The 13,743-nt window shown below is 54.3% G+C and overlaps 3 protein-coding genes across 3 annotated transcripts; 1 reads left to right on the top strand and 2 right to left on the bottom strand.

The window, feature by feature from the left end:
- Positions 1-577: 577 nt before the first annotated feature.
- On the bottom strand, positions 578-3,987 carry INS49_007947 (uncharacterized protein; the record flags this gene model as incomplete). The annotated part of the gene is made up of 3 exons (XM_043168692.1): positions 578-758; positions 812-3,084; positions 3,814-3,987. The coding sequence occupies 3 exons, from the start codon at positions 3,985-3,987 to the stop codon at positions 578-580; spliced, it is 2,628 nt and encodes an 875-aa protein (XP_043026372.1).
- A 264-nt stretch (positions 3,988-4,251) lies between these two features.
- On the top strand, positions 4,252-4,788 carry INS49_007946 (uncharacterized protein; the record flags this gene model as incomplete). The annotated part of the gene is made up of 1 exon (XM_043168691.1): positions 4,252-4,788. The coding sequence occupies one exon, from the start codon at positions 4,252-4,254 to the stop codon at positions 4,786-4,788; it is 537 nt and encodes a 178-aa protein (XP_043026371.1).
- Positions 4,789-5,489: 701 nt separating this feature from the next.
- On the bottom strand, positions 5,490-13,445 carry INS49_007945 (uncharacterized protein; the record flags this gene model as incomplete). Its single annotated transcript, XM_043168690.1, has 1 exon — positions 5,490-13,445. The coding sequence occupies one exon, from the start codon at positions 13,443-13,445 to the stop codon at positions 5,490-5,492; it is 7,956 nt and encodes a 2,651-aa protein (XP_043026370.1).
- Positions 13,446-13,743: the final 298 nt, after the last annotated feature.

Below are 13,743 nucleotides of genomic sequence, written 5' to 3'. Positions count from 1 at the left end.
TGCAGACAATAGCATTGTTCGAAAGAGCAGCGGGAAGGACGGGATGTACAAAGAACAGTGAGGACACAAAGGCATTCGCAAAAAAAAGACGGACGTCCAGGCCAAGCATCCCACCTATCCGGCATAAGGACCGACTGGAGGTCAAATCCAACCAACACAGAAAGCGCATCTGATTCAAGGATCCAAGTGCCTTAAGGATGCCATTCAAGCGAAACATCAGTCCGTAAAAGACTTTTCGGTTTATTCTGGCTATCGAATGAGGCCAGTGTGGCCATTTACCGAGTCGCAAGATCCACCTCAGGCCAGGGACGTCTTCTTGTCCCAAGCTACCCATGCGCGAGCCAAATGCTGCTGCAAGCGTGAGGGTTCTCGCGAAACTCGTCTTTTTTGCATCAAATCTATGCAGGGGGCTTTTCGCCTTTTATTCGCCGATGCGGCATGCCGGAAATGTAATCAAGTGAACCTCTTCCTGTCCTGCCCTGACGCCTTGCATCATTTCATTCATGAGATAAAAAATAATCATTATGTACAGTGGAAGCCCGCCGCCTGACGTGCAGTCAAGGCGAGCAGTTTCGATCTATGCCAGGTAGCGGTAGATTTGCTGGGTCGCATCCGTGTCGTCGGCGCGTTCGAGGTACTCGCGGGCGATGAGGTCTTCGATGCGCTTCTTGACCATGGGGATATCGGGCTTGAAGCGTCCGGTCAAGACAGCGACCACCTCAGATATGAGCTGATTGTGCGCAAGCTCTCTGCGGGCCCTGTTGGATTTGTTAGCTTTGTGTGTATGAGACCAAGACTGTATGAGACATACTTCATAATTCTGACGACGGCCGCATCCACAATGTGGTTGCGGCTCTCGTCGTTCTTCTTCTCCGTCTCCTTGCGCTCCTCGTCACCCTCAACCTTGGACTGGGCACTAACGATCGGCGCTCTGATCTTGACCTGTTTGCTTGCAAAAGAGCTGTTGTAGGAGAACTTGTCGCCCGGCTTGATGGTCTTGGTCATGGGCTCCTTCAGCAAGACCCGCGACTTGGGAGCCAGTGAGAGCGACGCCAGAGCACGGTTCAAGTCTCCCGGAGGGATGTCGGTCTGCGCCTGGATCTCCTCATATGTGAGGGACTGGCCATCTGCCAAGTCGTTGAACAGCAGCAGCACTACCATGCCGTGAGTAGACACGGTGAGCTCGTACCGTCGGTCTTTGCTCAATGGCCCGCTCTCCTTTCCAGGAACCTTGGGGAAGACGCATTTGATATCGGCGGTACCAAGGTTGCCGACCCAGGTCAGGACACGTCCATTGCGCTCGGTGAGATAGTACTTGAAGAAGCTAGCTTGAAGTGCTTGAATCTCGGCCGGCCAGTTGCACTCAATAAAGCGACCATCATTCGATTTCTGCATCATGCCCTCAGACGGCCAGTGGTTGCTGGTGAGAACGTTGATCCCGAGGTCGACGGTCTTGCGGTCCACGTCTCCAAGGTCGCGGATGTAGTCCCGGTATCCCGTGGTGAGGTCGCGTGAAGTGTCCATGTCCTTGAACATGCCCTCAAATCGCTGTGTGAAGTGACTGCCGATCTCCTGCTTCATCCGTGATATCAACTGCTTCTCAGCGTCTTCACTCTCGGACTTCCCGTGCAGAAGGCGGCGCGCCAAGTGCTTCTGGTAGTATCGTTGGAACATGTCCCTGTCCTGGAGGAACCGTACGAGGATGATCGCCTTCTCCATACTCTCGTCAACCTCGGCCTCAGTCTTGCCTCGAATGCCGTTCTTCAAGTTGTCGTCAATGAATAGCGACACAAACTCCGAGCTCCGGCTAAAGAGGTTGATGAACTCGGAGAAGCTCTTGGTGAGCGCCGATTCGATTATCTTGTCGCTTCCGAAGCAGCCGTGCAGGAACGTATCGAACTTGTCTTTGAGCTTGAGGACATCATCGACCCACTTGACGGCTGCGGCTGTCACGCGCGCCGAGCCAGTCAGCGGTTTCGCCGCCTCCTCCCCTTCCGCACCTGGCTGCTGCGCTGAGAAATTCGCGTCCTTCACAGCCTTCTCAATCTCTAAGCCAAGCTCGACGACCCGGGCCTGCAAGATCTTCTTGAGCTTATCAATGCCATTGGGAACCCTGTCGACGAGCCTATAGAGGAGAGTGAGGTCCTCGATGCGGTCGTTGTCGATCATGGCACGGAGGCCACTACCCTCCAGTGCCAGAAACCGATCCAGATGGCTGGCGATGAGCTCTCCGTCGACAACTTTCACTATCTTGGAGGTACTCATTGTAGACACGGTTGTCTTGCAGCGATCTTCCTCTTCCACCAAGCGCCGGCTTGTATGACGCAGCCAACTGCCGGCATCGCCCTCCTGGAGCAGCTGTTCCACCTCTTGTGCGTAGAATCGCCTGCTGTCTCGGAGGTACGCGGGCTCGAAAGTGGTGAGGTAAAGACGGTTGTCATCGACCAGGTCGTCAGTCTCTGCCAGCTGCTCGTACATGTGGAGCAACCTCTTGACAAGATTCTTGTCGATGATATCCCCCTTCCGATCCATGTTGATAAGGTCGAGGACAACTGCATTGATCAAGTCGGTAAGGGGACCGTCGATGGAGTCGAACTGGCGGCGCAGTATGTTGTCTCTGTAGAGGCCGAGGATGGTCATATAAAGCTGGGGCCGGTCCGTATCATGTGTCTGTCCTCTATCCAGATACATCATGACGTCGGAGATCATGGCCACGGCGCTCATGTGCTGCTCCCAAGAATCACGCATTCCCTTGAGGAACTTCTCGCCCAACTCCCGGCGCTCGTTATCGGTCGTGCCAGGCATGTCACCAAAAGCATGGCTGATCATGTGGCTGCTCATCAGGTCTAAGATGGGCGGGACGACCTTCTCTCCGAACCACTGCCTCTCGAAGGCACCGATCTTGTCGAACAAAGCCTGGCCGCGCCTCTTGAGAACTATCTTATAGGATGCGCGGTAGAGCTGCTCGAAGGATAGTTTTCCAGCGTTCCGTTCGTGTATGTCGGTAAGGGCCTCGTAGAGCATCTTCCAGCAGGCCTCGAATTCCTGCTCCTCGCTGAGGCCCGGCCGGGGGTTGTTAATAGGCTGTTTAAAAAAGATATTAGCACGGCGGGAGTATGGGACGTAGAATTTCGTTATGACCCTTTGCCAGGTGACATGAGGGCCACGGCGCGAGTAAGGTACGTAGAAAGCCATCATGACAGTTTGCCATACGGCTTGAGGGATGAGGAAAAGAAGAGAAGGCAAGACGGGCTTGAATATGATGGTGGGCGGAGGGAGAGGAGGCCATGAGAAGAGAAGCAGTATCATATATACCTTCCGGGAAGGCCGTATTTTGCCCTGTGGTCGATGCATTGTGACTGTGGTGAACAATGGAAACCGAAGAGACAGTTGAATGATCACGGAAGGCGCTGGGATGCGAAGGAGGGCTTCCTGAAGCAGGTGTGGCCGGTGGGGTGGAGGATCTCAGATGGGATGGCGGGATTGTGGGTGTGGTGTTGTGTGCGGTTGCTGGGCAAGAAGTCAGAGCTGTGAAAAGACACAACGCAGATGCAAGCCCCACCGAATGGGAAAGGGGGGAGGGAGAGAATGGTCTGCACAATAGTAAGCTGGAGTGGGCATGGCAACAGACAAGGGACAGTGTTTCGAAGTGGTTGGTAAGGGAAGAAGTTATTCAGCAACGAGAAGCACTGCGATGTCCAAGCCCACATCCCATGTGGTGCTTCTTTTGGCGAGAGGTGGGGGTAGTTTGGAGCTCCAGGCAGCTAGGAAGGTACTTTGGACTTGCCTTCACGATAGGGCTTGGTGGCGTACCTTGCTATTGTGGCTTTGATCAGCTTTGCTTCGCTGCCTACCCCAGACCAAATGCACGACACTGGACCCCGCGATGGTCGGGATGGTGGGCTGCAATTGGAGAGCCTCAAGCAACGGCTCCACTCTGTCGGGTTTAAGTGCGGTCTTTGCCTGCCACAGCACAGGCAACGTCATTGGGCAAAGTTTGGAAACTGCCGTAACTTTTGCAGATGCTGCGACTTTTTGTTACTCTTGGGGTCGACTACACACTTGTAGATAATTGACTCCAGAGAAAGACTCAACAACCTCATCTTTGTGCCAGGTCATCACAAACCACACTACGACAAGCTTTGCAGCCCAGTCTTGGGCACAGACAGTATGGCCTCGAGAAGCATCTCTTCTTCATCAAGCCTCCGGGCACTGGCTCGTTCCACAGCCAGACCGTCGTCTTTCCCAAGAATGGCCCTGCAACCGTTCATCCTCCCGACCGCCCGTCGAACACCACTGCCCCTGCCGCTTCCCACAGCGAGACTACCATCAACGACGCGCCTCGCCCACTCCGTACCCCGCCCGCCGCCCGCCAACGCCACCGCAAACACCCCCAAGCAGCCGTCGTACGAGCTGACCTTCACCTGCGTGCCCTGCGGCTCGCGCTCCGCCCACAACGTCTCCAAGCAGGGCTACCACCACGGCTCCGTGCTCATCACCTGCCCCTCGTGCCGCAACCGCCACGTCATCAGCGACCACCTCAACATCTTCGGCAACCGCAGCCTGACCGTCGAGGACCTCATGCGCGACAAGGGCCGCCTCGTCAAGCGCGGCACCCTCGGCGAGGACGGCGACGTCGAGTTCTGGGAGGACGGCTCCACCACCAGCAGGGGCGAGCGCCAGTCCGACGGCAACGACCCCAAGCCCATGCCAAGAAACGATGCCACCGCCAGCGGCGGCGACGCTGGCCAGGCTGATGCGCCTGGGTCGACGTTCGGGAAGGCTTAGAACGTGGGCGGTGCGCGATGGGGTTCGCCTGTATATTATCGCCCCAGAGGCATGTTATGTACGACTAGAGAGCATTCGGCGGCGTTTGGGATACCCGGTTGATGCGAAAATATGGATTAGAACAACGACCAAGTGTGTGATACACCTTACCGCCATCTCAAAATTTTACCAAGCACTGGAGAGTACGGAGAATACACAAGAGACACCCTTCTCAGATTTCATATGATGGATCACTATTGCCTGTGTCCCACAACATGTGATCTCACAGTGAGTAATTCCCCTGGAGATTACTATCCAAAAGATCGATTCAGGTTATCCCACAGAAAATTGTCCCATAGAACGATATCTCGTGGGAGGTTACGCCAGAAGACGGTTTTCCATTGAAATGTATCCCACAGGAGGGTGTCCTATAGGAGATCGTCCCAGAGAACATTATGCATAGGAGGTTATCCTATGAGAACTTATCCTGAAGGTTGTCTTAGTGGTGGTTATCTTGGCGGTGGTCATCCCCCTGTTGGATTCCCAAGAGGAGGCTGTCCTATAGGAGGTTATCCTAGTAATGGTACGGTGGAGATTGTTATGGACCAAGTCACTTCAGCACGTGTGGGACTCAGTGAGCTCAACTGTGTTAAATTAGGCCGTGTGGCCAATCATATCTAATTGTATTAATTTTCTTTTTGAACCCCAGGGGACAATCCCATCTAATACCCCCTACGCTTGCTCCGGTGCTCCAGCCCAATGGCCTTCCTCCTGTTCTTCTTGCTGTCCAGCTTGCGCCTCTTCTCCTTGCCCCACTTCTCCGGCGCCGTGATGGCCTCCACCTTCCTCTTGCTGCTCCGATGCAGCCTCCTCCCCTTGATCTCCTCGCCCACGGCCAGCAGCTGCTTGGTGTACTCGGCCGTGCCCAGCTTCTCCTGCAGCGCGTCCATGATCTGCTGCGCCTTGGTCTTGAGCGCCTCGTGCCGCTCCTTGAAGAGCTCGTCCGTCGAGAACGGCATCGGGATGTTCGGGTCCGTCAGGTTCCGCAGGGGCCGGAGGATGGTCCGCAGCGACGGCTCGAGCGTCGCCGCGTCGTTCCTGGCGCAGAGCACATCCAGCGCCTCGGCAGCTGCGAGCTTGGACACGAGCGTCGGCGCCCTGGGCGGCGTCTCGCGACGGACGACTTCGGCCAGCCGGGAGAAGACGTAGCGCATGGTCATTGTGCCCGGCTTCTTGACCTCCTCGTCCTCCTCGCCGTCCTTGAAGAAGTCGTCTTCGTCTTCGTCCTCGCCTTCTTCCTGGTCGGAAGCTTCACCGTCGTCCTCGGCTGCTGCATTGCTTAGGAAACGTGTAAGTGGGACTAGGATCTGCACAATTTCCCGCGCCAGTTCCTCGTCGACCTCAAGACCCCGCAAAGTTCCCAACAGCAGTCTGATGATCTCCCAAGTCTTCTCTTGTTCGAGCGTCTGGCCATTTGTTCCAACAACAGACTGTCCCTTGGTCAGTGCTGCCTTGTTGCCGGCAAAATCAGACAAGTACGTCGCCAGCAGTTTAACAGCGTTGAGCTTGACAGCTGGACGTTCGTGAGACATGCAGGGGAAGACGCCGGCCCACAGCTCCTCCGAGGCGGTGGATAGCATTCTGTCAGGGTGCCTGTCGACCAGGACTCGCACAAGGTTCAGCGCAGAATTGACAAGCTCCCAATCCTCCTTGTCTTTACCCGCGAAGACAGTCACGAGGCTACCAATGAGCATCTTCACGTCCTTCTCGTCCTTCTCGCTCGCTTCCAACGCCTCGAAGTACAGGCTCCAGATCTGGTACCCCAATTTTAATACGGAGGTATTGTCATGATTCTTCGCCCAGGCCCTCATCCGGTCCAAGAACTCCTTCATGTGCGCTGGATCGGCTTTGCTGAAGATCTCTTTGATGAGCACACCAGCAACGAGCTGGCACTTTTCACTCTCGTCATTGCCAATCACAATGACCAACGGGAAGAAACAGCTTGCCGCAATCTCCTTGACAAAGTCCGGAGCCGACTTGGTCAGCAACAGATGCAACACCTCCATGACCGATATTCGACCACCTTCGCGAGGATATTTGAGATTGGCGATGATGAAATCGACCTGCTTATCCCATCTGCTCTTCTTTTGTGGGTACTCTCTCAAGAATTGGAAGAAAGCACCTCTAGCCAGGTCCCGCGTGTTCTTGTCGTCGTTGGTGATCATGACGGTACCGACGTAGTCCAGTGTATCATAGACAGCAGCAGTTTCAATCTTGCGGTCCAAGACTGACCTCAAAAACTTGAATGTGACATGGCGGTACAGTGGTTCTGTGAGATCGTCCTTGAGCTTGCCGAGTAGCATGTCGATAGCGGCATCTTTGACCACAATCTCACGCCTGTCTCGGAGTATGACGGACAGAAGCTTCAAGGCGGTCTGCGCAAGATCGGAGCCGGTAGAGACCGCCTGAAAGATGCACTTCAGGGCATCCTTTGAGGCGACCTTGTACAGGTCGTTGAGCTCATTGGTCTTGGACGGAACCTTGACCAGGACAGTCAGGAGTTTGAAGGCCGCAATCTTGACCTCTTCCTCGCCTGCCACAATGGCATCGCCGAGGATGGCAATGAAGCCACTGATGTTGCTTGCAGACCGCAGAGTCTCGCGCTTCTTCAAAACAGACCTGAGAATGTCCAGGGCAAAACGCATCAGTTTGTGGGTGTGCTTGCTTGCAGCGCCTCGGTCTTCCCTCTTAGCCCCCCTTTGTATCAGATACCGTCTCAGTTTGGGATCAATCTTCTTCTCGGCCGTGGGTTTGCGGCTATTGTAGACCTCCTGAATGACTTCATAGCAGAAGACCAACGTGTCTCTGCTGTCAGAGGCCGGGTTCTTCTGCAGACCAGATGCAATCCTGTTCAACAACTCGTCTATCTTTCGCGCCATGCGAAGGTCAAGCTTTTCCAGTAGCATGGCTTGAAGCGGTTTGACCAGCTCCACAAGATGAGTGATAGAGGCAGTCGACGCAATCAGTTCCATGCTGTCTTGGCTCTTGCTGCTCTTGACTTCCTTCCACCTGCTCACGTAGCCTTCTGCATCCTTTTCTTGGCCGCTGATTCCGAAGATGTCATCCATGATCACTGCTACCATCGACTCCAAGCAGTAATCGAGGTCTCCTTGCTGGAACTCTGGTGTCACGGCCAAGAGAAGAGTGTGCATCGTGTACGAAAGCACGTGCAGTTGGGTTCCCATCTTCAGCGCCCCGCGCAGTTCTTTGAGGATGAAACCGAAAGATGGTGGTCCCAGTATACAAGCAATCTTGGACAAAGTGGCCCGCGCCATGTCTCGAGCTTCCACGGCCTTGCTCCTCAGGATATGGCAGAGGTCCGTGAGGACACTTGGGAGCTGTAGGCTGAGGGTTTCATCCGGCAGCAATCGGAGAAGTTTGACGAGAATGACGGCCACGGGAACCCTTGCGCTCACAGTCTCCTCGTCCTTGTCCTTGAGATGCGCCAATAGTGGTGGCGTGAAGTTGGTTGTGAACTCCTCGGTCAATTTCTCTGTAGATGGCAAAGACCGGGCAAGACGGTGCTTGGTCACTTTGACCTCGTCCACCTCCATTGTCGATTCATTGGCACTCTCAGCAGCTGAAACAAGCGCGTCAACGACCTTGTCGAGAAGACGGATGACTTGCTTGTGAAGCTCGGGCTTGGACGTCAGATACGATATATATCTTCGCAGCGTCGCTCTGTACTGAGACCACTCAAGAGATCCAGCGAGGCTGGCGATCGTGGCTGCAGCTTGCGCCCCCAGCCCGTGATCATCGGCTCCGGCACGTCCCCAGATAAAATGCTCCAACAGCGGCAGAAGAATCTGGCTGATGTTCTTGCTGCCGAGCTCATGGCGTGCGCTGGCTAAGCTTAGCGTCTGCACAGCCTGCACTTGCCTTGAAACGGATGGAGTAAGGATATTGATGAAGAAGGCTTTGTTGGCTTCCTCTTCATTTGCTGGTAGCAATACAGAGAGATCGCTGACCAAAGACCAGTCGCTGAGCTTGCTCACCGTGTGGCTCAGCAGCCTCACGGTCTCGCGGCGTACTGTCTCTGATAGTTCCCTGACGCCAGCATGGATTGCTGGGATAATGCTCTCGTTCAGAAGCTCGACATAAGCTGGTTGCATCTCTGTGCTCCAGGCTTCCGCGGTAGCATCGACGAGTCTGCACAATACATCCGCTGAATTGGATGATAGAATTCCAAATTCCTCATCGTGGTGCAGAAAGAAGACCGCGTTGTGCAGCAACGGTAACCATTGCTCGATGGTGAAAGCCGTATCTCTCTGGGTGATGGCGTTGAAGGCCGCAAGTCGACGGTCATAGTCCGGCTCATCCAGTCTTTCTGCGACATATGAATTGAGTTCCGCGCAGATTCGAGCAACATCTTGCACGGTAACATCTCGTGTCGCATAGGCCAGTAGGACATTTGACAGCGATTCCCTGTTTCGCTTGTCTTTGAAGAAGCTGAACAGACCTGACAGTGTTTTCAGTACGCTCTTCTTCAGGATTGGGTCATTGTGGATGTCATCCACAACGACGTAATGCTCCAAAATCAGAAGCAGTGATCCTTTGATCTTCGGGCTCACACGCCGCGCGGGCTGATTCAACAAGTGCGTCGAGATGTCAACGAGACTGCGGGCGTTTCGCGAGCCATCGACGACAGAAGAAAGGTCCACCACCGTGTCAATGCAAGCCTCCAGAACCCGGATGTCTATATCGTGTCCACCGTGCAAGTAGTCGCCAATCACACTGAGAATCTTGTCCGCGTTGGGATCGAGGACCTGCGCCTTGACGAGACCGTCAAACTCGGTCCCCGTCTCAGGGGCTTGGGCAAGCTTGACGAGATTCCGGACAATTCCGAGACCGAAGATCCGAACTTCGGTCTTGCTCTTCTCAAAACCAACGCATTCCGCAACCTTGGGCATGACATTATCGTTGATTGCAAGGGCAGGCGCAGTCTGGGTCGACAGCGACCAGGTGTCCAGAAGCTTCCAAGTCCAAGAAATGCCCTGCGCCATCTCCCCAACAGGCTGGTCGACGACGGGGGCCACGATCTCCGTAACAATTGCCTCTTGATATGGGGTCCAATCAAAATTCGAGTTATTTTTGACCAAAGCGCAGAGGCACTTCAACGACGTCGTTCTGGCTACTCTGAACAGCGAGGTGCTGCCCGTCTCGTTCTCGTCGACACTGGCGTCGTCATCTGCCTCTTCGTCTCTGCGCTCAGCTTGATGTAGGTTGCGAGAAGCCGAGAACAGACAGTACAGGACAGCGTTGACAAGAGGACCCATATACCTCTCAACGCTCGCACCAAGTTCGTTGATGACAGAATCGACCATGTGAAGCAACCCCACCATCTTGCGGGCAGTGATCCTCTCCTCCCGGAACAGACTCTGCTTGAGCCCCGACCCATCTACAACGCGAACATCGCGGAGGTTGCCAAGTGCGATGTCCAAGAATCCTCCAACATCTTCAAGAGACAGATTTCGAATCACTGCCAAGCGAGTTGCATGGAGCCCATTCCGACCGCTCGAAGCACCCTTTTTAGCCGTAGCCCGTCCGTATAGGATGCGCAAAAGAACGGGCATCAGCTCCGCTCGATGTTCGTCCCGTATCAAGTCCTCGTCTTGCAGAAAGACTGTCAGCTCATTTTTGAAGCGAGCGTCATCGAGGAGATTTTCTAGGTTTTCTCTGTATGGCTTGATGCCGTCCTGTTTCCAAGCCAATATGGACTTTAGTGCGAGCTTCTGGACTTCCATCTCGCGATTTGCCAGAAGGCTTAGAAGTGTGTTGTAGACGTCTGCGCTTCTGTAGAGAACCTTGGGGTTGCCGAATTGCGCGAAAACACTGATTAGGGCTTTTCGGTCCGGTAGGGACCAGAAATCGTCTTCGGGTAGCAAGTTGTCCTCGTCTTCGTCTTCAGACGAAGGGACATGTGCTTCGTCCAGAGAGAGCAGAAACGGCACAATCTTCCTTGATCTCTTTTCTGCCGAAGAGGGAATGCCTGAGAGGACTTTGAGCGCTTTGCCCCTTGCATTGGCAACGTGATCAGGCGGTACATCTTGTTCATCCTCAAAGCTTCTCAACAAGATGCTCGAGGACGCGTCCAATGCTTCACTGATCCCCTGAGCTTGTTCTCTCAGACCGGTCAGATTCGAGCACTCGAAATCCGAGGCTGTCCCTCTAACAGAGCTCGACGAGAATTGTGATGGAGTCCAGCGAGGTGAGGGGATTTGAAGCCACTCAAGGGCACGGTTGAACACAACATCACCAGCAGACTTATGCTCGGCTATCTGCTTGAGCGCTTCGACAGCGTCATCCCAGATGGGGGCCAGTCGTACGGTGAGCTGCCCGAAGAGGAACGCTGGAATGGCATGCCGCAACCATGACTTCTCATCGAGATGAGAGTAGGACTTGGCAAGCCGTCGTAGATGAATTGCAATCGCTCGAGGGCTGTTGTGATCCAAAGGCAACTCCTCGACTGAGATCATAGTTGCCAGGCAAGAATCCTGATCTGGAGTGGACGGCAGTACTTCGAATACCTTCAGGGATACAGTTCGGAGGGGTCGGGACGAGTTCGCCAGATTGTTGACGAGTGACTGCAGGAAGGGATCGTGCTCAGTAATGGGAGCTTCCTTGCCACTAGGCTTTTGCTTGGCTCGCATCTCCTTTTCATATCCCAAAAGGGCTTGTAGGAACGAAGGACTTCGAGAGAAGCGTGGCGCCGCGGCTTTCAGCAACGGGCTCAGTGATCCATCGACAGAGCCGGATGCTTTGCTCATTCGTAGGTATGCGAGAAATCCTTGTGTAACGATGAATCGAGTTTCCTCGGTCGCAAGAGACTCAGATGGTCGCAAAGCGAGTTTCAACTTCTTAAGCAGCAACTCGGCGATCCTGGCGTTGGTGGACGGGTGCACGTTCGTTGACTCCAAGACCCGGAGCAGTGCAGCGTACTTTGGCAAGTAATGCTCCCTCCAGACGTCGGGGTTCTTGCTTTGGGTGTTTGTTTCTGGGAATGGCGTATTTCCCAGCTCCTCAAACTTGCTGACAATTTGGTCCTGCCATGACTGTGGCAGGGAGCAGCCCTCTTTGTCTCCGCCAGCAGGTAAGGCGCCGCAGGCCACCAATTTTGGCAGTAGCACACAAAGTAGCTCCTCGTTACCAGTCTCTGACCAGTGAGCCGCAATAAATTTCTGGAACGGCTTTTGAAACAGACTCCGGAATCTCGCTCCATTTACTTCAGCCAGATAACCGCAGAATGGTATGTACCACCGCATGAGAGGCTCTCCCGTCATTGCCTTATTGAAGTCGTTGAGTGAAGGCATGAGCGCATCCATCGGTGCCTGGGTCCAGCAGATGGCTGCGTTTGCCACCACACTGTCCCAAACTATTGATGCAGCATATTTTGAAATATTTTCGGCGTCTTTGGACAGCATCTGAAGCAGTTCTGTGAGGGTCTTGACGACAGGCCGCCAATCATTAAGCCTAGAGCCACTTCGAACACCGGCCATGATCCCGAGAAGACGCGTGAACAAGGAGAGACCGTAAGGTTTATCCTGGCCGTCACTCTTCATCCGTGTCGATGCAGCTTCTAGTATCGATTCGGACAAGACCTGGAATGAATCGGCGGTTGAATGATGAACAATGTTGGTGAGAACACCGCAGCAGACGTCCGTCCAGCACGTTGGGCTCCCAGCCTCAAGCTCTATGGACGGCACAGAGTCAAGAAGGGCGTCGAACAGGTAGGTCGCTGTGGAGTGAAGCGTGGTTCCGGGTCCTTTCATAGCCTCTGAAAACATGGTCATGATTCCTTCTCGGTACGCCTCGAACTGCTTGGTCTTATAGGCCGCTTCCATCTCGTATTCGGCCACGTCTCCCTCAGTGTCCTGGTTCTTTCGCGCGATGATTCTAGCCAAGTCCTGCAAATCATCCCTCGCATGTGCAACGATCCGAGGTAGAGCGGTTTGGCGGTTAGAGGGTGCAGCAGCCTTTTTGATCAAGAAACTCATCGCCTCGGCGGCAAACCTATTGATGTGGATGGGGTGTTTCCGCTTCCCCAGCAAGCCTGCTAGCATGTCGTACGTCGGTGTCAAGTCCGGAACCAGCAGTTTTGATAGGTACTTGAAGAGCCAGGCGAATGCTCCAAAATTCCACTCGATCACGTCGACATCTTGTGGTTTACTTGCGATAGCGACCAAAAGTTCCAGGCTCCTCTGGTAATATTGTTCGAATTTTGTTCCGAGATCATGCGCAAATGCTGTAAGGAGGTCTAGCAGAGGTTCCAAGGCCTCCCTATCCTGTGCGCCGAGGTATGTAGCCAGGAGATCCATGATCTTGTCCTGAAAGTGGAGGATCTGCGGGAGGGTCTCGCAGAGAGGCATGATTTCCCTTCTGAAGTTGGTGAACGACTTGGATATGTTGAGGTCGCTCCATTTGACCACGCCATTTCGGAGGTATGAGGTTGTCGCAGAGAGGTCTTCGTCGTCGAGGTCATGGCGGCGCACTTTGCGCAAAGGGTCGAGTGAGTTCAGCTTAGAGATCTTTGTCGTGAACGATTCCCATCGGTGGTTTTTTTGGTGTGGCGTCGAGTGCTTGCGGGCCTTCGAGACCCGCCCCGACGCCGTGGGCGGCATTTTGGCTGTGGTGAGGGAAGTTTTGAAGGTGAAAAATTTTGAGATTGTGAGGGACCGTTGACAGTTCGACCGCTACCGTAGGCATGGGGTAGCGCCGACTGTAGGACAACCGACTGTAGTACAACCGGCCGTGGGACAATCGGTCGTGGATAGTCGGCCGTGGGATAATCGGTTGTGGGATAGTTAGTCGGCCGTGGGATAGTCGGCTCTGGGATAGTCGGCCGTGGGATAACCGACTCAAGGGTAGCCGACTCCTGAGAGTTGGACAGTCGGTATGAGGCTGTAATGGCGATTTGTC

Source organism: Diaporthe citri (genome assembly GCF_014595645.1).
Source record: "Diaporthe citri strain NFHF-8-4 chromosome Unknown scaffold_3, whole genome shotgun sequence".
NCBI classification, from domain to species: domain Eukaryota; kingdom Fungi; phylum Ascomycota; class Sordariomycetes; order Diaporthales; family Diaporthaceae; genus Diaporthe; species Diaporthe citri.
This window is presented reverse-complemented; position numbering and strand designations above follow the sequence as displayed.